The sequence below is a fragment of the Chlamydotis macqueenii genome, chromosome 18 (assembly GCF_036417535.1).
Source record: "Chlamydotis macqueenii isolate bChlMac1 chromosome 18, bChlMac1.mat, whole genome shotgun sequence".
NCBI classification, from domain to species: domain Eukaryota; kingdom Metazoa; phylum Chordata; class Aves; order Otidiformes; family Otididae; genus Chlamydotis; species Chlamydotis macqueenii.
In genome coordinates, this window is record NC_141573.1 from 7,651,322 (window position 1) to 7,677,043 (window position 25,722).

The following is a 25,722-nucleotide window of genomic DNA, read 5'->3' on the forward strand; positions in this document are numbered from 1 at the left end:
GTTAGAAGCCCTCTCTACTTTTCTGCCTGTGTCCCAAGCACTCCTGTAAACATTTTTTTTTCCCCTCTCTTGGAGAGTGGAACTTCAGAAGGGATGTTGAGAATGTTAATCTGTTCCCTTGTGGGCCTATACACACGCCGAGAGCCATATACCTACAGGAATGTGAGCTTGAGATCTGAGTTCCTCAAGAGTAAGAATTGATTCCAGGACTCTCAGAGCTTGGGTAAATGCTCTTACCATTAGATTATTTTGTACAGGAGATGCGATAGCAAAGTAGATTTCTCATCATTACCTGATCTTTTATTTATTTTAAAGGCAGAAGAAATATTTGTCGGAAAATGATTTAAACTTTAGAGGCCATGAAATCTTATCACCTCTTTGTAGAATTGACCCAGGTCTCCATCCGGAAAGAGGTGGATTTTCAGATGCATTGTTGTCATTGCTTCACATTGGCTCGATCTAGGGAATGTCCTTGGTGCATTTACACAGTTATCATTGGCTATTTGTTTTGGATTATGTTCATAATGCCTCCTATTTAGATCCACTGTATAGGAAGTAAAGGCATCGAAGAGGGTATCTTGGGTTCCGTTACAGAAAATGGACTGGCATTGCAACATGCAGTGTTCAGGTGTTCAGACACTTCCTGTTCAGACATGTCCTGTTCAGCCCTTTTCTCTTGCTTCTTGAGATTTTTGTAGTATGTTTTTCAATGCTTTTATTATATATATATTTTTTTTTAAATCACAGTCACTGCCAGTCTGTCACAGTCTAACCTGAAGTGCAAGCACAGATCCTGCATGAAATGACAATGATAGGTGTGGAGATAATATTATTACTGTATTTTTCTTTAACCAATTGCTATGAATCAAAGATTCGAATCACCTGTGCTGGTTGCAGCACTGAACTTGCACGCACTTTTTACACTTTAGAAGTCTCAAGACCTGCTTTTGATACATTTCCATCGGCATTCTTCGTTATTTGCTATATGCACTTACATTTACATTTTAGTTAAGTGCATCTTTAGCTTAACCATAGAGATAATGGAACAATGATTACTCTTTGTCAGAGACTGTCTTGTCATTTACATCTGACTCATCTAATTCTTTTGTAATAAAAGTGATTTTGCATTTTCTCCTGGGGGAGATATGTAAAATGTAAATGTGAGCCTGTCTTTATAGCTGAAAGCTTAGATACCATGCAAAGCACAAGCTGCAAAATTTGTGCCTTTGATTATCTTATAAATTCTTTGTTCTTTGTGGGTAAAAGAGCGTTAGTTTTGTCTGTTCCTGTGCTTCTGGCAGGACTCCTCAGTTCGTTGCGTGTAATGCAAGGTGCAACACCACATCTGTTCATAGCACCAAACAGCTTTGATCCTATTACAGTTACCCAGTATCTTTTCCACTGGATGCTCAGGAAGAGATAATTTTTCTACTACAAGTGGCCGGTAAAGTAAACCAGCTTATACTGAGTCCCTAAACCACTGATTGTCTCTAACCCACTGATTGAAGTTGCTGTATTTGCAACTGTCTGACACTGTTGGAACAGATGGACTAGTGTAGCTATTCTCATGTTGCATACCCAGTCTCCTTTTCCTAGACCTTTTAGCAGATACTTATTTGTTCCTCATACCATCCACCTTTCAGATTTTTTATGACTGCATCTTACCAGGTTATTGTGTTGCTGTTATTGCAGTACACCAGGAAAAAAATAAAGGGGAAGAGAGGCAAGTAACTTCTTGTTGTCGTCCATCAATTTAAACACCTTTTGAAAATACAATTTTTTTTTTGTGGCTTTAGCCTTCATGTAGGATTCTTCATTACATCTTCAGTGATGCAAAGTTGCCTGGCCTTTAAGATCATTAGTCTGCACTAGTATTTCTGTACGTTTGGATGATATCCTTGTCTATTCATGCAGGTCTCTGAAAGCCGCAAAGATACTCTGTCATATATGTAACTAGTATTCATTATGGGATAAGGCCTGTTTCCTGTGCTTTAAAGTATGTGTTTGCAAAGTTGTGTGGGACTAGTTCTGGAGAAAAGGAGGAAAAGAAGCACCATCCACAAGACAGAACTGTGACATGACTCACTGCAATTTCATACCATGATAATCACACAGTTTTATTTGGTAATCACAGAATCACAGAATGGATTGGAAGGAACCTTAAAGATCATCTTGTTCAAACCCCCCTGCCCTGGCAGGGACACCTTCCACTGGACCACGTCACTCAAAGCTCCATCCAACCTGGCCTTGAACACTTCCAGGGATGGGGCATCCACAGCTTCTCTGGGCAACCTGTTCTAAATAATTTCTTCCTTATGTGTAATCTAAATCTACCCGCTTGCAGTTTAAAGCCATTACTGCCTGTTTATAGAAAAAAAATTTGGCATACAGTCTCCGTACATGTGCAAAAGAGTGGGAATTCCTCCATAGCTCTTCTCAGATTAGACAGAATGATTTTTAGGCTTAAATGATCAGTGATGGCAGAATAAATGCATATTCATGGAAAGATATATCTTCAAATATGTTTTTGAACTCAGCAAGAGTTCCTGCATTTAACAGAAACACATGTATTGAGCTTTGAAAATATGTACTAAAAGTTCATCTTCTCCAGCTGACTTTAAATGACACTCTTTTCTAATGAAAGCTACAGATAATTTATGTAAAGGGAAAAGAAAGTTAATCTAAACTTGTCAAAAGTGTATGATACTGCATGCTGATTTTCTGCGTCAGTGAGCATGGGTTTGACACTGCACTAAGGCCAAATAGAATTAATGATAATCTTTGAGAGATTCCTTTCTAAAAATATATTTGCAAGCTTTTTTCACAGCTGTCAACTACTCCCAGTGTAGAAGGGCTTCTGTTGTAATACTGAACATGGGCATTGAAGATGTCTTTCAGCTAACTAGTAAACACTGCAAAATGGTCAGTGACATGTATTGTGCATTTTTTGGGGAAGGCAATCTCTATCCTAAATTTATTGTTCTGTCTTCTTTTTTTTTTTTTTTTCCAGTGATGTGATGATATCTTCAGGCGTTTCAGCAATTGTAAAGTTGTCAGCAATCCATAGTCTGCGCAAGTTGTTGACAAGAGCTATGTATTACCCTGCGGACTGTGGGGCTATTGAATCTTAAATGACAGGTCTTCTACTTCCTTCTGCCTTTGCTGAGGCAACTAAACTCAAAAGCAATTCATTACCAGGCCATCATTTGTACCTTGGCATTGTGAAGGCAAAACACCACTGCTTTCCCAAGCAATTCTGGCAGCTAAAGCAGAAGTAGAGGCAGGAACAACTGAAACAATCCAGATTGTTTGCTCCCTCTTAGAGCTGGTCTCACACTTGTACCATCTCCTTGTAGAAGAGCAAATTGTATTGGGTATTTGGGATGTTATCTAGTAGCAGCAGAGAAAAAAAAACAGTGTTGGGAAAAAACAGCTTGGCTTCCATGCCGGAATTGTTCAGCTAATAAAATGATGATGATCGTACATTCTGCTTCTTGCCAAATAGAAAAAATTAATCGTAACAAGTGGCCAAGATCAGATGGGATTTACGTAGGATTTCCAAAAAGGTGTGGGGATGAAACAGCTGAGCTATGGGCTGTGGTGTGTGAGCTCTTACTAAAACTGCCTTGCTTTTGGAGATCTGGAAGATGTCTTTTTAAAAAGCAGTTCAGGGAACCGTAGCCCAGTAAACCTGATGCCTGTACTGGGAAAAGTGTAGAAGCTAATAATGAGTAGGATTTGAGGACACACTGGTAAATATAACACACTGGGAAAAACAGTGTTTATAAAGGGAAGTAATATTCCACAAACTTAGTGGAGAATCAAAAATACGTGGGAGAATCAGCTGTTAGTGCCTTAATTAATATCTAAAAGCTGTGTAAGATGGTATATCGCCTTTCTTAAAGAAGCTAAGTGTGTGCCTGTCTTGTTATATGAGACAGTTCTGAGAAGTGATCCTGGACAAGGACAGGACAATTATCATTGCTGCAGACACATGAGTGTCCCTGGAGATGGTGTCTGAGTGTCCAAAGTGGCTTGATCTGAAGCAAATCCCGGGAGCAGCCCAGGGCAAAGCTCACTCCGGCAGCTCTATTTATATATAGAATTAGAGCCCAGCAGAGCCCTCCAGTGCCGCCTCAACGAGCCTTGTGTCCTCACACTCCTTATGTAACCTCACACCTCTCCTAAGTAACGTCCCGTATACCCTTGCTATCGTTGCCTGTAGAGCCTGTGAGCAGGTTATGAAACAGCTATCATTATCTTAAGTCATTAATGTACTGAGTAATGATTACCAGGGTGTCAGAAGGGTCTTGCCTAGCGCTAAGGACTCCAGTGCTTTTTATAAAATATCTTTTACAACTGGGACATCAACACTGTGCTTTGCTTGAACTGTTTCCTGTTCCAAGTAGGCAGTAAAGACAGAGTGGAGAAGTGACGGGGATGGAGTAAGTCACATGCATTTGAGGGGAAGCAGAAAGAGTCAAACCTGGTGTTTTTACTGGTGTTAGCATAATATCTGAGGCCTTATCAGCACATTGTTGCACCATTTGTGAATGCTGTGGTGCCACATAAGCTAAGTGACAGTTTTCACATTTTTTTTTCTGATGCTGCTGGTGTCACTTGAATGACCCTGTACTGTACTGGATCTGAAGAGACCAGATCTGTTGCAACCTTTGTGGTTGGCATAGCTTATGGGTGTCTGAACAGGTGTTGCAGGCTGACAGCAAGACGGGGAAGCTGTTGCCCAACCCCTTCTTCAAGTTCTGACGACTCACAGTCAGCCTGTTAGACAGAGATGAAGTGTACATACGACCTGCAGCACGCCAAACGGAGGAGGTTTGCTGTACTTGCCACAGCATTCCACACTGTGACCATGCCAGTCCACGCGTGACGAGGTGTTGTCTGTCCCACAGCAGTAACGCTACCTGCCACTGCCAGTGGGCTTACAAAGCCCCCCGCATGGCTGAGCTGCCCTGGGAGGTTGATAAAATGGACCTGTCAGCTTTGGTTCTGTAATGAACTGGTCCAGATCCCAGAGCTTGGAGGGCTTTCGCAGCCCATGTTTCGTAATCCAAGGTTTCATCCTGTGCATACACTGCAAGGTAGGTAGGACAGAGCCTATGTAAAAGCAAAATCTTGTGCTTACACTGGAATGCAAGCAAAGCTGTTTTCAAAGATGGTAGCTACTAGCTATGAAGTTTGTATCTGTGGACAGTAATGGTTTGGACTACAGTTTAGTTAGAAGTCCACACAGATCCTGAAAGAAAAAGATTATCTGCTTGAGTCAGAGGCAGGAAAAAAGCATAATGAAAAGTAGGAAGCGGGGCCCCCAAAAGCCCAAACAGTTATTAGGCAGGCTAGGGCGTTTCGGAGCAAGGAGGCTTTCTACAAGGAGGCACACGTGAAAACAGGGCTCTCTAGAGAGCATAAAGGTTACATGCTGATTTGTCATCTTTTTTCTTCCTAGTAAAAGAACCTGGTAGTTGTACTTTTCACAGGTGGCATTCAGTCCCACAGAATTTCCTTTCTCAAGTGTCTGATGTGTGACTCTGGGAATGGGTTTGGAGATATGGTGACACTCAGCTAGGACTGCGGTCAGGGAAAGCTGTCCTGTACAGCTGTAAAATGCTTATCAAAGCCTTAAAATTGAACGCTAAAAATAGTGACTACTTTTGACGTTGATTACGTATCAGTGATGAAACAGTAACATACATCTTCATGTTACTGGATTGCTGCTGAAAAAATAGCTTTGGAAAATTTATACACATTTATATATGTGTGTGTGTATGTATATATGTATATGTATTTGCATACATAGATATAGAATCATAGAATCACAGAATGGTTTGGGTGGGAAGGGACCTTTAAAGCCCAGCCAGTCCAACCCCACTGTGAGGAGCAGGGACATCTCCAACCAGATCAGGTTGCTCAGAGCCCCGGCCAACCTAGCCTTGAATGTTTCCAGGGATGGGGCATCCACCACCTCTCTGGGCAACCTGGGCCAGGGTTCCACCACCCTCATCATAAAAAATTTCTTCCTTACCTGTTGACGCGGAAGTAACAGACACTGCTGACGACCAATATGATCAAGCAAATGCCAATTTATTGTTGATACATCCCGGTTAATATAGCCCTTCTAATTCCGTATCATGCGCAAGCTCTCTACTAATTGGTTAACTATATCATGCACGCGCTCCTAGCTAAAATATGATTCGTTAAGTCTCTATGTTCATGCGCACGGCCCTCTCCACCTGCACCCTGCTTCACGTTCAGCCCCCAGTCACGTATGCCAGCTGTTTTCCTTCTTCTCAAGGTTGCTTCGTTTACTTTCTCACAGGAAGCTTCATTACTTTCTCACAGGCGGCCTCATTATTTTCTCACAGGTGGCTTCAGTACTTTCTTACAGGCAGCTTCAGTACTTTCTCACAAGCGGCTTCAGTGATGTCCTTGAGGCCTGCTGCTCACAAACATAACAATTCCATTCGGTCTGGATTGTTCACTAAGTGCCCCTGGTACTCCAGGTATCCAACAAATCCCCCTTTTTGTTTTGAACAATCCAGACCCACTTTCATCATACGTTCCATAGCTTTCACAAAGCATTTTTAAATATACCCCAAAATCATCAGTGTCAACAGCAAACCCATCAATAATACCAACCCATAAACTATCAAATCTTTTAGCCAGCCTGTGACCCCCAAGGATTTCAACCAGTCTGTTAACCTGCTTTCCACTTGTATTGCATGCATGTTGCATCATAACTCTGCCAACTGATAGCGTATCGACTTAGAGTGATCAGAAACATTCATGCAACACATACCTTCAAAATCTTCATGTCCATGTCCATGCGCTAATACAAAAAATCAATGGCTGCTAGATTCTGCAAAAATATCATGACGCATGCTATCCATGTCTTCTAATAATCCTGATAACATGCTAGAGGTTAAATTCATTTGCTTTTGTGCCCAACAAGCTAATTTATTTAAGCTAGCTAAAGTTTTTGCAGTTGCTGCCCAAGGAACAAATAAAGATAATGCTATCTGCTCAGCTGTACCCAACAGGGTTAAATTGCTGTCACAATGGGGAGTCAATACTTTTAGCGATCTTCTTGCTCGAGTATGATACCGTAATGTTCTCATAGGTGGAGCAAACACTATCAATTTTCCAAAATAACATGGTCCTCCTATGGCCCTTTTTGGTACTCCTGACCTTATTTTACTACAATATCAACTAGGTTCATGTAGGCCTCTACTGAATCTCCCCTTTTTTTTTTTTTTTTTTTTTTTTTTTTTTTTTTTTTTTTTATTAGCCAGATTGTCTGTATTGAGTTGTTAATCATTTTTTGCAAGCATGGTATGTTAATGATTATGCCTAGTATGATGCCTAGTATCACAATTCCGATTTTAACCAAGGACAGCAACCACCCAATTATGCCACACACAAGCTTAGTTAATAAAATTACTGATCACACGTTATACATATTCATGATTATGAAGCAAAGCTAAGTTTCACTACCTTCTAGTAATTTTCTACTATAACATTCTTCTACTATTATAGATATAACAACTCCAGTAACTTATCTATAAGAGCAATGACTAGTTTTCTGCAGGCCTCTGTTGAAACAAGCCATAAATTCTGCTAACAATGTTTTGTATCTTAAAGCTTCCCTTCTCATTCCATGGCTTTCTTCCTGAGAGCATGATTGCATTCCTCCCTCAAGGTCGGTGTGCTTTCACTGATACCATACTGGCTCAGCGAAATACCACATCTCCCCCTTCTTTGTTTATGAGAAGAGGCTTGTTTCAACGCTTTATCTGTTAAAGTCTGCACACATTTTAAGACACAGAATATAGATCAAAATACATATATAAAAGGAATGAATAAGCATCCCACAACTATTAGTAACAAGCTTATATCAAGTCACCAAAAGATTTCTGAATATCAAAACCATCACTTTGTTGCTGTTTTTGTACTCCTTTTTGCAAGTTTTGAATACTTTTGTGAATAGATTCCGAATGATCAGACAGATTCATGCAGCAAAGCCCATCAAAATCCTGACAGTCATGATTTTGTGCTAATAATAATAAAAAAATCTATTGCTGATCTATTCTGTTACTAACCCAACTATGCGAAAGACACCGCTGAGCAAGAGGCTGTTTATCAGCCGGGTCAGAGCAGAGAAGGGAGACAGGCGCAGCACCCTCAGGGCGTCCCCTGTTGTAAATAAAGTGTGCTCTGGGTCTGTCCTCTCCCCTCCGCTCCGAGCCACCTCTGTTTATCCCCTCAGCAGATTCAGTGAAAGAGTACTGACTAGGTGTTGCTGCATGCATGGCCAGTGCATACAACAAGGCCTGTCAAAATATGTGCTCTGCAGGCTAACAGCGGTTCTGTTTTGTAAAGTAGCATAGTATATAGAATCTACATCAGTTAACAGCGTTGATAGTGCCGATGAAGTTATATTTATTTGCTTAGCAAGCCAACAGTCCAATTTATTTAGCGTAGTTAACGCCTAGGCACTTGCCACACCAGGTGTAAAGACTGAAGCAGCAATAATTTTACTTAGTTTCCAAATCTCTGTATTGTCTTGGCAATCAGATTCAATGCTATGTATGCTTCGTTTAGGTCTTTTATGCTGTCTAGATTTTGATATGTGCTCGCATGATTACGTCATGCTGTGTCGTTGCAATGTGTAGATCTTAAAGCATTTACAGTCATTACCCCTCTAGAAACATTAGTTCTTGAATAGTTAAAAAATAGACAGAAGTCCATCTTTACTGATCCCAAAAAGTTCCATCTTTTGTAGTTTTAGCACTCAGCACTCGTGGTTGCTGCTGTTTTACACAGAGTTGCTGTCCGACCGGTATCTGGCAGGTCAATCAAACATGTTCTGAAATACCCGCAGATGAGACAGACAGGGATCCACTTGTTTACTGCTCCTGTAAAGACATGAGCGTATCCCTTCCCCCATGTTATAAGAGGGAACGGTCCTTCCACTTATACAAAGCTCAACTCAGACAGGAGTATCTGTTAACCACGTCAGGGGCGGGGGGGTGGGGGCGCCTGGCGGCGGCTGTGGCCCCGGGCATATAGGAGGAAAGAAAACTAAAACCCGAGGTTTAAGACAAGAATAGGGAGGGATCCTTAAAGCCACCGCTACAGGCAAAAAACAGACCATCACTAAAACCAAAGCAGGATAATGAAAAAAGGAACAAGACAACCTCCCCCCACCCCTCCCTCTTCCCGGGCTTAACACCATCTCTACCTCCCTCCCCTGCGCCCTGAGCGGGACAGGGATGGGGGGCGGGAAGAGGGAATGGGGGTTACAGACAGTTAATCACGCACTGCTTTATTGATATCAACGGTTTAACGGCTGCACCTACAGCAGCAACCATGACTGGAGCCTTTTCTTGTTCTAACATTCGCTCGACAGCTTCCAGCAGTTGCCCTGTACTAGATCCTTTTGGCAGCACACTAAGGGCTCTTAAGGGCTCTCTTAGGCTTTTTTTTTTTTTTTTTTTTTTTTTTTTTTTTTTTTTTTTTTTTTTTTTTTTTTTTTTTTTGTTAGCATTATTAAAGGCAAGCATATCTAAGAACTTTGCTTTCATGTCATCATCCAGATCAGGGTGAGCCATAATTGCGGTGTGCAACCGATCAATAAATTTCCCATATGGTTCTGTGGGACCTTGCCTTACTGACGTAACAACAGGTCTGGACTTTTCATCATACACCCTAGCAAGCGCTCTATAAGCCAAATCTTGGCCCAGTTGTAACACTTTGGTAGCAAATTACGCTTGCCAATCAGATCGTGTGTAGGGTCCCGCTCCCATCAGCATTTGAGTTTGCACCCCGAATAATGGATCACCCTGTTGTCGAGGCGTTGCAGGTGCCCTATCACAAGCAGCCTGCCAGTACTGAAAGAACTGCAGCTGCTGTGACAGTAGCAAAAGCATCTGGACAATCATTCTAATATCATAAGGAGTTAAAAACTGTGACAAAAAAAAATATGCTGCAACACAGATTGAGTATATGATGATTTTAGCCCATACTGAGTAACTGCACTTTTAGCTTCCTTCAATATTTTCCAGTCTAATGCTTGCCACACACTTCTCCCAGTATTATTGGTCACAACTGGAAATGCCATGGGCAAAGGCTCTCCTTCTATCAAAGCACCTCGAATCACCTCTTTCCACTGCACTATCGGATTCAAAACCCCAGCCCCTCCCGCCGGCGTCCCTTGCAAAGGTGCAAAAAGACTGATCTCACCCGATATTCCATCCGGAACGAATAGGTTGGACGCTGGCAGGTCTCGATGTGGCACAGGCGAAGGAGTTGACAAGTTTCCCAGCGATGCTTCTAGGCGAACCTCTAGGGCTTCTAGCCTTTTTAGTGTCTCTTGCAGCTGTGCATCCTTCAAGCTGGATGAATGTTCATCCCCCTCTTCCTCATGCCGTGGTGGCAGGGAAGAAGGTGGTAATGGGGGATAAACCGGAGCCGCTGGCGCCGGCGAAAAGGCTCGTGACTCTGAGCCTGCACTGGCGCAGTGTGGCGGGGTGCCTGGCGGTGGTACATCTGATGGTGGTGAAAAGCCTTTGGCAGTTTTTCCCTCTGGTGCCCGCATATCTATAGTTATAGGGGCTGTGGCTGCATTTCCTGGAGTCCTTGCTGGGCCTCGAACCCCCCCAGCCTCAGCACGAGCCGGGGCGGCGGCAGGGCTCGTTAAACCCGAGAACGGCATGCTAGTAGCGGAGGTGGACCTGCCGGCTGGAGTTAAGGCCACAAAAGCAGATGTGGCAACTGAACGTTCGGCTTTCATGCTTATCAATGTTTCGTTAATTAGCCTCCACACGGTGGAGAGTTTGCTCGCCTCCTTTGATCCTTTACTTTTTTCATCCCACAGCTCTTTTCCTATCTTCTCCCATGTCGGGAGTTCAAAAGCAGCATCAACTGTGGAGATTAATTCCCTTTTCTTTGCCCACTGCAGCAAAGCTTCTAGGATGGCCGAGTCATAAATCAGTCCTCTCATAGAGAGCATATGTTGGAGGAGCTTAACCACTGCTGACTCCTCTTTGGTCAGTGTGGACCCCATCTCCTCCCCGGCCGCTCGCCTGGCCAAGACGAGATTCCCTCCGTACCTTTTGTACCTTTTTGCGCTATAGCGACTTCCCGAGTGCCGGGGCAGCACTCGCCTTCGACCGGCTTCCGCCCCCTCTTCTTTTCCTATTTCGGTTCCGTCGGGATGTCCAACGCCGATCTGAGGGTCCCTGTTCGGGCGCCACCTGTTGACGCGGAAGTAACAGACACTGCTGACGACCAATATGATCAAGCAAATGCCAATTTATTGTTGATACATCCCGGTTAATATAGCCCTTCTAATTCCGTATCATGCGCAAGCTCTCTACTAATTGGTTAACTATATCATGCACGCGCTCCTAGCTAAAATATGATTCGTTAAGTCTCTATGTTCATGCGCACGGCCCTCTCCACCTGCACCCTGCTTCACGTTCAGCCCCCAGTCACGTATGCCAGCTGTTTTCCTTCTTCTCAAGGTTGCTTCGTTTACTTTCTCACAGGAAGCTTCATTACTTTCTCACAGGCGGCCTCATTATTTTCTCACAGGTGGCTTCAGTACTTTCTTACAGGCAGCTTCAGTACTTTCTCACAAGCGGCTTCAGTGATGTCCTTGAGGCCTGCTGCTCACAAACATAACAATTCCATTCGGTCTGGATTGTTCACTAAGTGCCCCTGGTACTCCAGGTATCCAACACTTACCTCTAGTCTGACTTTACCTCCTTTTATTTTAAAACCATTACCCGTCGTCCTATCACAACAGACCCTGCTAAAAAGTTTCTCCCCATCTTTCTTAGAAGCCCCTTTTAAATATTGAAAGGAACATATATGTACGCATAAACTGAATAAAGTAAATACATTAATATGTAATGTTTCACACATGTATCTTATAACCTTGGAAAGCCCATGAAGAATTTAGTATTTATATCGTCAAGCTTGCTTTGAATAATACTTGTTAAACAGAAAAAAAAAGGGGAAAAATTTACTGAAGCGCTCTCAGTCACTGAATGCTGTCTTTCATGTGTCTTAAATTAAGAATTGGACCTTTGGAAAACACCTGAAGGTTATATAACCTAGTACATAATCAGAACTGACTGTGGTAGGCTGAACACCAGTCATAATTCTGACTTTTCCTAACCACTCTATGGTTAGAAAGATTAATAACTTTATTTTAACAGGAGATGGGAGAGTTGTGAATGACTGGTAAACCATTTGGAATGATCGATTCTGAGACAGGTAATATTGTTTAGTCTAACCTGTGTTCACAGATAAGTACAATGGCTGTAAGATCGGTCTGAAACAATGATGTCTCACTGTTAAATGACAGATGCGTTGTGGGCTAGATCACTCCTCTCAGAAGAAGCCAAATGAAGAAACCACAAACAGAAGTCTACTGTAGGGAAAGGGACTACATTGTTGTTGATTGTAGCCTTCTGCTTTGGACTTCTTCAAAACACAGCAGATAGCACCACAGCATCATTGTCTGGTTAACACTGGGGTATGAAAGGAAGAAGATGATATGAGACCTGAGAAAATGGGAGAGATGTGGAAGAAAGTTTTAGGGTATGGCCCAACTCAAATTAAGATAATTGAATGTCCCTGGTGCTTGGGAACTTTGACAAGTCATCAGGTTCATCATACATATCAAAAAAGGAATTGGACAGGCCCATATAACATTAGTGAATTGCCAGCCATTCAGTAGTAATGATGGGTCTGTCAAATGCAGTCATTCTTTTACCAGATAAGTATTTTCTCTATTATCCTACAGAGATCGTTCTGACATTTTTCATTGTAGATAGTGATTTTTTTTTATTTCTGACTGCCTAACAGTCCATCTTCAACAGGAATGGTTGATTTGGCTTCTCCAATTATCTTATTTCCAGGTTGAATACGACACAGTCCTGAGAAGGTCTCAGTGGTTCAAATCCCTTCAGACTGTGGAAGGACAAGTGTGCTAAGTAGTAGGTTATGACAGAGAAAGTGACTCCTTGTTTTAAAAGAGGTGATAATGGATTCTCCAATCTATGTAGATATCCCCAAAGAATGAAAGCCCATGTTTTGAGTGAGACCAACCTAGGCAAAGTTACTTGGGTTACCCTGGAGACTACATAAGAACTATTAGAAGACTCAGGGGACTTTTGGGAACAGAATACAATGAACAAATATATGAGGTAGTTGGTTGTGCTTCCCTTGGAATGTTGGTTTGCAGATTACTTTCATGAATGAAAGCTAAAAGTAGATCTAATTTTAGGTTTAAATGTTCTCTAAACTATGTTTCAAAGTGGCTTGAAGGACTGAAGAGGTTTAACCTGAAAAAGTATCTTCTTGCAAATAGGACACACTATTTAATAGAACAATCAATGGTTAGACTGGATTACCAGAAGATGCAACAAATTCTTATTCTTTGGACAGACCTTTGAGTTAAAATCTATTGTATTCCCGAAACAGAAGTTATAAGAGATAATTACACTCTATTATAAAGAAATAATTATTTTCTCCATTAAGGAAGTCAAATGAAATTCCATGGTGAGAATGAAGCAGAATGTCTGATTACACCATGTTAACAGTGGCGAAACACTTTGTAAATACCTGAAGCAAGATTTTTAATTGAATGAATTTAAATAAGTTAGGAAAAATGTAAACCTTATACGAATTCAGGATGATGATTAAAATACAACACTGAACTTCTCAATATTTCCATCGGAAAATCTCTACAATTTTTATTATCTAGGCATTAATTATCTACAGATTGAAGAAGGACTAGACAGTGATTATAAAATCAAAGTGGTAGATTTTCACATTTTGTGCAATTCTCTTTCACTTTGCACCACTGGAGGCATTTACTCTTCACTTTCTGCCTTCTTGCCAATTTCACGGCTCTTTGCCCGGAGCTTGTTGACCTGTGACTCTGCAATGTCAGCCCGCTCCTCGGCTTCCTCCAGCTCGTGCTGGATCTTGCGGAACTTGGAGAGGTTGACATTGGACAGCTCCTCCTGGGGATAGGAAGAGAGTTAAAACAGGTTTAAAAATGCTTAATAATATTCCTACTGTAACATTGCACTGGACATGCTGTGGTATTTTGCCTTTAAATAATGAAAAAAAAAACCAAAACCGACTGTGAGTTAGTACGCAATTCTCTCTAATACTTCTAAGGTGGAATCCAATGAAATAGCTTAAATGCTGAATGTTTAGATGGTTAATAAGATATACCAGGAATCCCTCTTTGGATATGAAGTGCTAATGCACTTCGGAATTTTTTATTAATTATATAGAATTACAGTCATTTTCATTAAATAATTTTTCATTTATTTACTGCTATAAAATTATGTATTACAATTTTTTTTACAGGTTTTTTTTTTTCTATTAGGCAGAAATATGAAATAAAGCAAACAGAAGCAGAGACCTACTCCCACAATGTTGATCTGAGCCTTCACTGCTCTTCCCAGTGATGCTCACAGAAAAATGCCCCCGGTAATGCTCACAGAAAGTGTATTCTACACCTCTCTAGACCCCTGAGCTGTTCAGCCAGAATAGCTGTTCAGCTGCTCATTCCTGAGTCTACAGTGAGAAAAAACCAAAAATTTAATGGTTCGAACAGAGCTATACCAGAGAGAACACCAACACAGAATTTCACCTCCATCTGGATGGAGACTGACTGCACACAGCAGTACTTACAGCCTCCTCAGCTTGTCTCTTGTAGGATTTCACTTTCATTTGAAGCTTGTCCACCAGATCCTGGAGCCTGAGAACGTTCTTCCTGTCTTCTTCAGACTAAAGACAAGGACAAGAAAAAGAAGCACCTCTTTGCCCCTACTCTTTAAATGCCCTCTACATGAAACAAAGAGTAACATTCCTTATAAACCATTGCTGTCCAGTAAAACAGAGGTGATATGCTGGATCTTCCTAACATGACCAGAAAGATAATTTCTTCTGATGTTCTTAATCTTCTCCTTTTTAACTATATGACTCAGGACAGAAATAAATCCCTAAGGCTTTCTACAAGAAGGGTATGTGAGCTCAAGGGGGCCTCCTGCCTTACCTGGTAGGTCAGCTCCTTCACCCTCCTCTCGTACTTGCGCACACCCTTCACAGCTTCAGCATTGCGCTTCTGCTCAGCATCAACCTCCCCTTCCAGTTCCCGCACCTGCATTTTAAAAAGTGTCTTTGGAGCTTCCCTGGTATCTCTCCAAGGGAGATGCTCACTCATGCAACTAATTCCAGCCCTACGCACTCTGGCTTCCAGCTTCTGGATTTGCTTCTTGCCTCCCTTCAGAGCCAACTGCTCAGCCTCATCCAGACGGTGCTGCAGGTCCTTCACCGTCTGGTCCAGGTTCTTCTTCATCCTCTCCAGGTGGGCGCTGGTGTCCTGCTCCTTCTTCAGCTCTTCTGCCATCATGGCTGCCTGTAAAGCAAAGGATCAAAGCCATTTTGGGACTCGAGACTTTTTGGCGGAAAATACATTCACAACTAGCAGTGAAAGGAGCCCTTGACTCACATCTGTGATGGCCTTCTTGGCCTTCTCTTCAGCATTGCGGGCTTCCTGGACTGTTTCTTCCATTTCACTCTGAATTTGGGAAATGTCTGTTTCCAGCTTCTTCTTAGTGTTGATCAAGCTGGTGTTCTGTTGAGCAGCATCAGAGATTTGTTTTTGTTAGCTCATTATTTCAAATCAGTAACATTACAGGATTTTGAATTATTTTAGACATAATTATGTGAAAAATTGATACCACAGATTTTTCTTTAAAATTTCTTATCACTAGGGGCTTGATGTTTTTTTTTCCTCCAAGAATTAATTTCATTAATTTGAAAAAGAGTACTTAGAAATATGATCTCATCTCATCCACCAAGGCTAGCACAAGAAAGTAATATAAATAAAGTGAGACAATTCAGTGAAATGCCTTCTGTTCAATATTAGGGAAGAGTAATCAACTCTCATCAACTGAAAACAGGAAAAAACTATAATTGATGGATTCCTTCCAGAATCTTTTCAGCTTTCGAAACCAGATGCTTTCCACAGATTTGAGCACTTGACTGCTGGATGACTGCTGTAACAAGTAGCTCAGGACAAAGTCTACTTGACACGGGCTATATCAGAGCCAGGAGTTCCTCTCTACTTTCTTGCTAGAGTAGACAAGCACATTTGAAGGAATATGAGGATTCTCTAGTGCTACATTTCAACTGAGCAAGGAATGAATGTTGCTGTAGTCTCAGTGTTTCAGTCCCTGCCTACTCAGATGGCATACCACTTGGCATGTGTGGCTAAAAAACCTGCTCCCTGTGACTAAATGCCTTTCCTCTGGAGATTATGTTAGGATGCAAAGAAGGTAGAAGCATGGGTTTCATCAAATACAACCTAGGAACACAGCCAGTGTACACACTTTTTCAGTAAATATCTCTTTTGGTGTCATTATGGTTACTTCAGAAAAGATAATGCTCGTATTTAAAGTTGAGCCTCCAATGGTGACTGGCATAAAGCATACAAGTGTTGTCCTACTAACCAAGTGTGCTATTTCTCACCAAGTGACCTCACCTGGGTATGGAGGAGCTGCACACGCTCACTTGCATCCATCAATTCCTGCTCAGCTGCCTTTCTACACCTCTCTGTTTGCTCTAGGGCTGCCCGGAGCTCCTCAATTTCAGCCTGCAGCAGGTTTGCTCTGCGCTCCACCATGGCCACCTGCTCCTTCAGGTCCTCCTGTGTCCTGAGAGCATCGTCCAAGTGTATCTGGGTATCCTGCAGAGCCGTTGACATAAATTATAAGCAGATTCAGAGCTGTTTGGCACTGAAAATATCAGATAAGACATTTCTCTATAGGCAACTTTCGTTCAACAGACCTTCAGCACTCCCTGTGTGTTTCTCAGGTTCTTTTGTGCCTCTGCAGCCAGGCGGTTGGCATGGCTCAGTTGGATCTCTATTTCATTCAAGTCTCCCTCCATCTTCTTTTTCAGACGCAGGGCTTCATTCCTGCTCCTGATCTCAGCGTCCAGGGTGCTCTGCATGGAGTCCACAACTCGGAGGTGGTTTCTCTTCAGCTGGTCGATCTCCTCATCTTTCTCTGCTATCTTCCTGTCAATATCAGACTTCACCTGGTTGAGTTCAAGCTGGAGGCGCAGGATCTTCCCCTCTTCGTGTTCCAGGGAGGCCTGAACAAGAATAAATTAGAATAATTTTTATATGATAAATGTTGAACCTGAAGCTGAGTGCCATGTTTAGATAATATCTCTACACTTTCATACAAACACTCTTTTCTTCTTGTGTCTGGGAATGACTTCATAGCAGTTATAATTAGATAGAGATCCAATATGTGTTAAGAGATAAATAAATAAAACTGGGTACCTCAGCTTCTTCCAGGGAGGCTTGGAGTTCTGATTTCTCCTGCTCAATTTGCTTCTTGACTTTCTCCAGCTCATGAATTGCCTTTCCTCCCTCAGCAATGTGCTCCGTGAGGTCAGAAATCTCCTCTGTGGGAACAAAGAGCAATGGCATGCTAAGGCACAGAGCCGAATGCAAAGCGCCATGTCACACCAGGGTGACAAGCATCTTTGCCAACCTGCAGGCACACACCCATACGGAATGCTCAGCGGAGCAGATTGTGAGAAAGCCCTGCCAGGAGCAGAGACTTACGCTGCAAGTTCTTGTTCTCACGCTTCAGCGATTCCAGGTGATCCAAGGACTCCTCATAGGCATTCTTCATCTTAAACAGCTCCGTGCTGAGAGAGCGAGACTCCTTCTGGGAGGCTTCCAGCTCAGCCTGCGTCTCCTCATACTTCTGCTTCCACTCTGCCAGGATCTGAAGAGAAACAGCACCTCAGTATGGATGTCGCAATCACAAGGGGATGCTCTGCCCAGAAACCCCAAGGCTGGAGCCCAAAAGACCTTGTCAAAGTTCTTCTGCTTCTTATCAAGAGCTGCGCAGGCAGCATTTGATCGCTCCACATCAATCATCAAGTCCTCCACTTCATTCTGCAGCCTCTGCTTTGTCTTTTCCAGGGAAGCACATTTGGCATTCACAGCTTCAACGTGTTCCTCTGCCTCCTGCAGGCGCTGTGCCAGCTTCTTCCTGGGAGGTGGTAAGCACAGTTCCAGGTGAGGAAGCAAATGGGAGCCTGTGGTGTGCAGCCCGTATGTTTTTCACAGGAGCACACTTAGTCGCTTAGTAGGGTGTAATCTATGTTTACACAGAGGTTTAGGACCTCTCCCAGCCAGCCACTCTGTTTCTAAATCTGAATCCTGGGCTAGAGCAATTCTCTGCTATTCAGCCTGCTGTTCACACTAGCATCTCTCTGCTATTCTGCATCTGAAGAACTGCTTCTGCTTTTCCCAGTGCATACCCACTCTCAGTTATATTTTCTCTCTTGCTGACACCCCATGCCAAAGCAGAACATTGGCTTCTTCCTGACAATATCACAGTGGTCTCTTTAAATTTCTGTTCTTAGTCTCTGCCAGCCTTCCCCTCATTTCCCACGTACTTGGCCTCCTCCAGCTCCTCTGTGCGCTGAATGGCATCCGTCTCGTATTTGGTTCTCCACTGGGCCACTTCACTGTTGGCCTTGGACAGGGCACGCTGCAGCTCCCCCTTGGCTTCCTGCTCCTCCTCATACTGTTCCCGGAGCAAGTCACAGTCGTGGCGAGCAGACTGCAAGGCGTGGGCCAGGGCGTTCTTGGCCTGGGGGAAAAACAGTAGTGTGAAAATGAATGGAAATATCCTGAGAAATCTCCTGACTGAAATGCTGATGGACCGTGGATTATTCTACTGTGAGAATGACGGCAAGCTACTGAATGAGAAAGGAAGATCTGGGAATCTGCAAAAGAATTAATGGATAGACTTCAGGGAAGGGGAAGGGAGAGCAAAGCTGATATGGGGAAATTTGCACTGAATTCCCTAAGTTTTTTTTTTCTCCTCTCATCTTGTTGATTCTGCAATTTCATATGTATCTGAAGCCCTTCTAGACAGGAGGAATTCAATAGATAAGATAGGATTTGGAAAGTCCTCCCACCTTTATCTCTTCCTCTAGGTGCCTCTTGAGTTCCTCAATCTGTTGGGTGAATGCCTGCTTGCCTCTTGACAGCTGAGATATCAGAGCATCTTTCTCCTCCACTTGGCGTGAATATTCACCTGTGAAAGTTCAGATGCGTAAAAGAAATAAACATTTAATGACTTACTTTAAAATATTAACCTTGATAATTAACTACATGGAAAGATATTTTGAGTTAAACAAAATTTTATTTCTTTCATGGAATCCTAATCCATATCTGTTGAGTATGCCAAAGTATTTATCTTATAGGCAAGAAATGAGATACATCATGCCATCTTGTTCAATATCTGACTAGTTTTACTGTATGTTTGCATTAAGTCCAGTGGTCACTTCAAGCCTGGAGCTTGCAGAATGATACCATATGGATTATGTGCTCAAGTATGTGGTCTCCTGAATGTCTCCTGGGAAGTAGAAGGATGAAGACTAGGTTATAAGATAGGTGAATTCTTCTTTGAAACTCTAGTCACAGAATCATAGAACAGTCCAGGTTGGAAGGGACCTTATAAGTTGTCCATTCCAATGTTTCATGGGAAAGGGAGCCTAGATGAGATTATCTAGCAACCTGTCCAGTCTTGTCTTCAAAACCTCCAGCGATGAGGACTCTAGTACATCCCTGGGGAGGTTGTTCCAGTTCCTTAATCATATTATTGATCCTACTCCAGGATGTCTGTATGTCTCTGGCACTAGGGAGGCTAGCACTAGACACAGCACTCCAGGAGTGGCCTCACCTGTGCTGACTAAGAGGAAGGATCACCCTCTGTTAACCTGCTGACAACACTTCTGCTAATGTAGCTCAGGATTCTGTTGGCTCTCTTTGTCAGAAGAGCACATTTCTGGCTCATGTTCAATTTAGTTTCCACCAAGACCTCCAGGTCTTTATGACACTTTTTTTAAGGCCTCAGGTTATATACAGTGTTCTCTTAAAAAATACAAGTATCTTACCGGATTCTGTTTGTAGACGAGCTCTCTGAGCACTAATGTCATTAATCGTGCGCTGTTGTTCCTCCTCCTTTGTCTTAATCTCACTGAGTTGATCTTCTAGGGAGCGACACATCTTCTCCAAATTTGCCTATTTGCATGAAGAACAGAATGAAACATGATTGGTGGTTCAACAGATAATTACTCAGAATCTGAAGTCTTATGAAGGGCAAGAAAAGAAGCCAATGATTTAGAAGTAAAGTCAAAATGTCTCAGTTAACTGATATATCTTTCTATGGAATTTACATCCCTGATTCCAACATTTGTATAATTTATTAATGTACAATCCATTTTTTTCAATAGATAAAAAGGATGGTGGGACACTGTAACAAGATGAATTATTTTAAATTTCTTTTTGTCTCTTAGTGATTATGTCATTGAGTTATTTAAGGGATAAAAAGAAAAATAGGAATAAAAAGGAAACAGTAGGGTAAGAGTAATTCCAATTTTAGAAGAAAAAAGAAAAACTCACTGTCTTTAATTTCACTATCATAATATTCTGAATCAACCAATGAGACTGTGTAGTTCCTTATCCTAGGTGCTTCAGGCACTAGTTTTGTAGCTCTTACCCAAGGACACAGTATATTGTTATACTAATTCTAAAATATATAAATTAAAATGCAAGTTGTAAAGTGCAACTATGTATTTTAAAGTGTGACTAGCTTAAAAGTCTATGTTAAAATATAAATAGTTGGTTAAGTTAGAATTTCTACAAAGAAATATTTCAGTACCTTGGCTTTGGAGACAGACTCCATGTTACTGGCCAGGTCATCGATCTCCATCTTCAGCTCACTCTTCTCCTTCTCCAGCTTCTGCTTCACTCGTTGCAGGTTGTCAATCTGCTCCCCAAGTTCAGCTGTGCTGTCCGCGTGCTTCTTCCGCAGGGCAGCAGCCGTGGCTTCGTGCTGCAGAGTGGCCTCTTCGAGGTCACGCCGCATCTTCTGAAATTCTGCCTCACGCTTCTTGTTCATATCAATCTGAGCTGCAGTAGCTCCTCCTGCTTCTTCCAGGCGCTCACTGATCTCCTCCAGCTCCCGTGACAGGTCAGCCCGATGCTTCTCTGCTTTTGCCCGAGAGGCACGTTCAGCCTCAATTTCCTCCTCCAGTTCCTCAATACGAGCCTGGGGAACATTAGGGACCCTTCACACCAATGCCCTCCTGCTACCTGACCTGAGACTGGGTGAAAGAGGAGAAGAAACAGAGACTTGCCTGCAGCTCCTTGATCTTCTTCTGTAATTGCATGCCCAGGGCTTGCTCATCCTCTATTTTGCTCTGGATCTGGCTGATTTCAAAATCTTTCCTTTGGGCAAAGCAAACTGTGTTAGAGCTCGAAGGAAAAAGACAAGTGCATCAGCCCAGCACGCAGGTGCCCCACAGCCACACTTACTTCTTCAGCTTCTCATCCAGCTGCTGCTTGTCATTTTCCAAATCCATTATGGATTCCTGGTTTATCTTCAGGTCTCCTTCGAGTTTCCTCTTAGCTCTCTCAAGGTCCATGCGCAGTTTCTTCTCCTGTTCCAGGGACCCTTCCAGCTAAACACAACAAGACCATCAGTGCTCTGCCAGCCAGCTCTAACTCCATACCTGCCCTGTTCTTGCTGCAGGCCTGTGTGCTTACATCGTCCACTTGCTGCTCCAGCTTGGTTTTGGCTTTGGTCAGAGTATTGACTTTGTCCTCTTCTGCCTGCAGGTCATCCAGTGTCTGCTGATGGGCCTCTTGGAGGGCTTTCTTCTCTTTTGTCAGCTTGGCAATGTTCTCGTCCAGCGTTGCCATCTCCTCTGTGAGGTTTTTCACCTTAGAGAAGAAGGGAGAAAGTGTAAATAAAGGGAGTAGGTATGGAAGTCCTGTAACAGCACAGTGCTCTTTTCAGGAGCGTGACAGGTTCTGCCTTGTACCTTGTTCTCTGTGGCATGTTTTTCCTTCTCAACCTTGGCCAGTGTTAACTCAAGGTCGTCAATATCTTTCTTCAGCTCTGAGCATTCATCCTCCAGTTTCCTCTTCTTGGCTGTCAGCTCTGCATTCATCTCTTCTTCATCTTCTGCTCTCTCTGTCAGCTCCTTAATTTTGGCTTCCAGCTGGATTTTGGTTTTGATGAGCTGGTCACATCTTTCCTCAGCATCAGCCAAACCATCAGCTTCCTACATATGATACAGTTAAATAAAATATTTTTCAAACAATTATTTTTTCTCACAGATTTTAAAAAAATGAATTATTATCTTCAAAGCTGCTGTACAATGTCTTTTGTAGTTAAAACTCATTATTATAAGAGTATATTTGTTTTGTACTACCTCCAGCCCTGAAAATAAAGGAATATATTATCACTCTATAAATATAGACTCTGAGCACTTTTTAAAAAAAAAAAAAAAATTCTTTAACTGCTTATTCAACTCCAACATTAATTTGAAGATAGAGCATGAAATCAGATATGGCAATATCTCCCTTGTATCTTTTAATTGTTTTATTTACATTGCATTTGACTGGACTTGAAAATGTTATTTAATTCTACTGAAGATAACCATTTAGGCAGATTTTTTTAGCATACAATGTTTAAACTTGAATGCTAAGAACTCCAAGATTCACCTGAGAAAATAACATTACAACTCTCTCCAAAAGATTTACTGAGCATTAATTTAATTTTTAATTTTGGCAAAATTTTGTGGTAAGATTGCTCTTTCAAAGGCAGTAATTGATTCAGGCATCTTTCTAACCCTTGTGGTCATGAAGAACGTTTTGGAAGGTAGGCTTATACTCACCAGGGCAGTATGAATTTCCTGAATTTACATGCATTCTAAGATGCAAGTTACTAAGAAATAACCTTTATTTTCTACATACTACTTGTTGTTTTTCTCTTTGTTCTAGTGAAGAACGATAATATCATCCAGGCAGAAGACTTTTTATAGCTAGGTTTGGGTTTGTCTCATGTAGATTTAGATAACTGCCATGATTTCAACATGCAGTCCATTCAAATAAAAAAAAAAATTACATTTACGGACAAATTGTATCATACTCTAAAAAGGTGAGTTTCTCATTGCTGAAGGTGAGTACTTGAGGCTACTAGCTCAGATGTAGACTTTTAGACTGTAGAAATCAAAATGGGGTTAGATGAATCCTAATCCTTGCCATTAAGGATTTAAGGGAATTGTTGTTGCTATGTTTTTATTTCCAGAGAAAAGGGGAGGGCTCCACTTTCATCACTGTTTTGCCTGAGAAGACATGGACCATAAATGCTAGAGGAATACCTGACACTCTCAGCCCCCTCTATTCCACCTGAATCTACTTGTGATTCTCCAAATAAATTGTGTTAATAGGACCTCTGGAATACCTTCAATGATCAGAGGATAACATATCAAAATTATATAGTATATAAAGTTGTATAAAGACATGATAATTGCTGATATAAGTTGCCATATGTCATGCTGTAAACTGTCGTATTTACTAACTGGGAATTGATTATTTCTCTCTTGATTTAAAAGTGTAAGGAACTAGCTGCAATAATTCACTGCAAATTTAATAATATTGTAGATTTCCGCTTAGCTTTTCTATGCTCTTTTCCTTCCTATTTTATAAAATACATGTATGTCTTAAAAATAAATACTGGTTTGTGATAATGTGTCTATTACGGAGACATTTCTGATCATTTTACACAGGACATTACAAGCCAAAAACATTAGCAATACTCACAGCCTGCACTTGGAGCTGCAGGTCATTTTTCTCCTGCAGCAGGGCCACCATTTTCTCCTCCAGCTCCTTCCTCTTTGCCTCAGACTTTGCAAGATCTTCCTTGGTTTTCTCAAACTCCTGTTTCATGTTGGCCATCTCCTTCTCAGATTCTGCACTCTTCAGCAAGGGCTTGATCTTGAAGAACAGCTTCATCCAGGGCCAGTGCTTGACATTCATGAATGCACGAATGTTGTACTGGATGCAGAAGATGGACTCCCTGAAAGGTGAGAAAAAATATATTATGTTACATATTTTTAAATTTATAACACATAGTTAATTCTATATATTGATATGTATAACATGTATAACATATAACACTTTATATTTTCATATATATGTATTTAAATATCTATTATATGATAAATATGCTAAATATTATCAATAATTATACATCATTAAATATATTAAAATATATATATTTATCTCTGAAAAAAACTCCCTAGTGTGATGTGATGTAGATTCTCAACCTGTATGGACAGTTTTGAAGTCTGGATATTTAACTCACTTTCGTGGCAAAAGAAAAGGAACACCTTCAGAAGTTTACTCGGTCTCTTTCATGAAAAGTTATCCAAGGGAAGAGAATACTTCCCTTGTGCTGCAAATATGTGTTTCTCACTTTTGATTATAATGGTGACCTAAAATAATTAGCTTAGACTAGATTTTGGACACATCTATAATGTAGCCATTTACTGAATTTAGTAAAAACTAGTACAAAGGGTGATATAAATTAAAAATTATATTTTTGTTTTCCTAAATCAAGATTTTGTACTGCTTCATCTACTGCCAGGGTATACTCCCAAATACACCCATATTGGTAACCCGAATTAATGACAAATAAATGAGATTTGATGAGAAGCAGCTTATTTTCAGTTTTGTTCATATCATTGGTATCTGATGGCAGTTGGCCTAGGAGCCCAAATAAGTGTAAGAATCTACCTCCTCTCCATCATTTTCTTGAACTCTACTCTCATCAAGAATCCCCTACACATGGCCTGCGTGCGGGTGATGAGCTGTGCCAGTTTGTCATCTCTCATCTCCTCCAGAAGTCCCAGCAGGCCAGCTTTGAAGAACACCTGGAGAAAGGGCACGTCACTGTCAGGTAGAGCAAAGCACAGACACGGAGCAGTAGTACATAACTGTCACGTAATGCAAGCATATCAGCCAAGCAGCAGTTGTACCTTGGTGTGACCAAATTTGTACTGGGTGTGGTCGACATCGATGGATCCAAGGAGCTTCTCAGAAGCCTTCTTGCTATCAATGAACTGTCCCTCTGGGATAGCACTGGCATTAAGCACCTTATACCTAAAGGAGGAAGTAGAATATGAAGAAGGTCAGATTCCTGAAAGCTCAAACAAACCCATACCAACTGATGCCATTGATAAGATTCTCTGAAGGGAGTTCACGAGTGGAAGAGAAGTGAATAAGTCTGAACTCTGTTCCATTGTTTAGAAATCACATTTTCATAGGTAAATATGTTTTTAGGAAAAACCTTGCACTTTCCTTAGTCCAGAAATACTTGACACAGAACAAATACTGATTTCTGTGGGTAACTGCTGACATATTTCACATGCCCTATTATCTCACGTCTTATCTCCAAATGAGAACTTTATGTGCAAGAAAAAACTATGTGAAGAGGAGAAACAATTCTTCATCCAAAACAGTGGCAGTACATACTATCTGAGTATTTTCCAGCAGATATAGAACTAGAAGCAAGAACTTTTTATTTTATTCGATTTTCCAACAAATTAGTCTTGAATATCTTCCGGTTTCTTTATTCACATTAATGTGCTGATGGCTGCTACCCTAAGCCAGTCAACTTAATTTCTGGATAGCTAATTAAAAAATATTTTATACCATACCAGAATATGAATCAAGGACAGGAATAAATGATTGCCCTTTGAAAATGCTTGTTCTTCTATCTA

The 25,722-nt window shown here is 41.5% G+C and overlaps 1 protein-coding gene across 1 annotated transcript in view; it reads right to left on the bottom strand.

The window, feature by feature from the left end:
- Nucleotides 1–13,859: 13,859 nt before the first annotated feature.
- LOC104475019 (uncharacterized) overlaps nt 13,860–25,722 on the bottom strand; it is a 47,233-nt gene continuing 35,370 nt past the window's right edge. Inside the window, 21 exon segments of the mRNA XM_086762645.1 lie at nt 13,860–14,057; nt 14,740–14,835; nt 15,104–15,208; nt 15,296–15,466; nt 15,560–15,685; nt 16,595–16,798; nt 16,900–17,208; nt 17,402–17,526; nt 17,690–17,855; nt 17,942–18,125; nt 18,535–18,731; nt 19,063–19,181; nt 20,044–20,170; nt 20,811–21,200; nt 21,289–21,379; nt 21,467–21,612; nt 21,698–21,874; nt 21,976–22,218; nt 23,762–24,017; nt 24,737–24,873; nt 24,979–25,102. Of these exon segments, the coding sequence (XP_086618771.1) occupies nt 13,860–14,057; nt 14,740–14,835; nt 15,104–15,208; nt 15,296–15,466; nt 15,560–15,685; nt 16,595–16,798; nt 16,900–17,208; nt 17,402–17,526; nt 17,690–17,855; nt 17,942–18,125; nt 18,535–18,731; nt 19,063–19,181; nt 20,044–20,170; nt 20,811–21,200; nt 21,289–21,379; nt 21,467–21,612; nt 21,698–21,874; nt 21,976–22,218; nt 23,762–24,017; nt 24,737–24,873; nt 24,979–25,102 (3,691 nt within the window).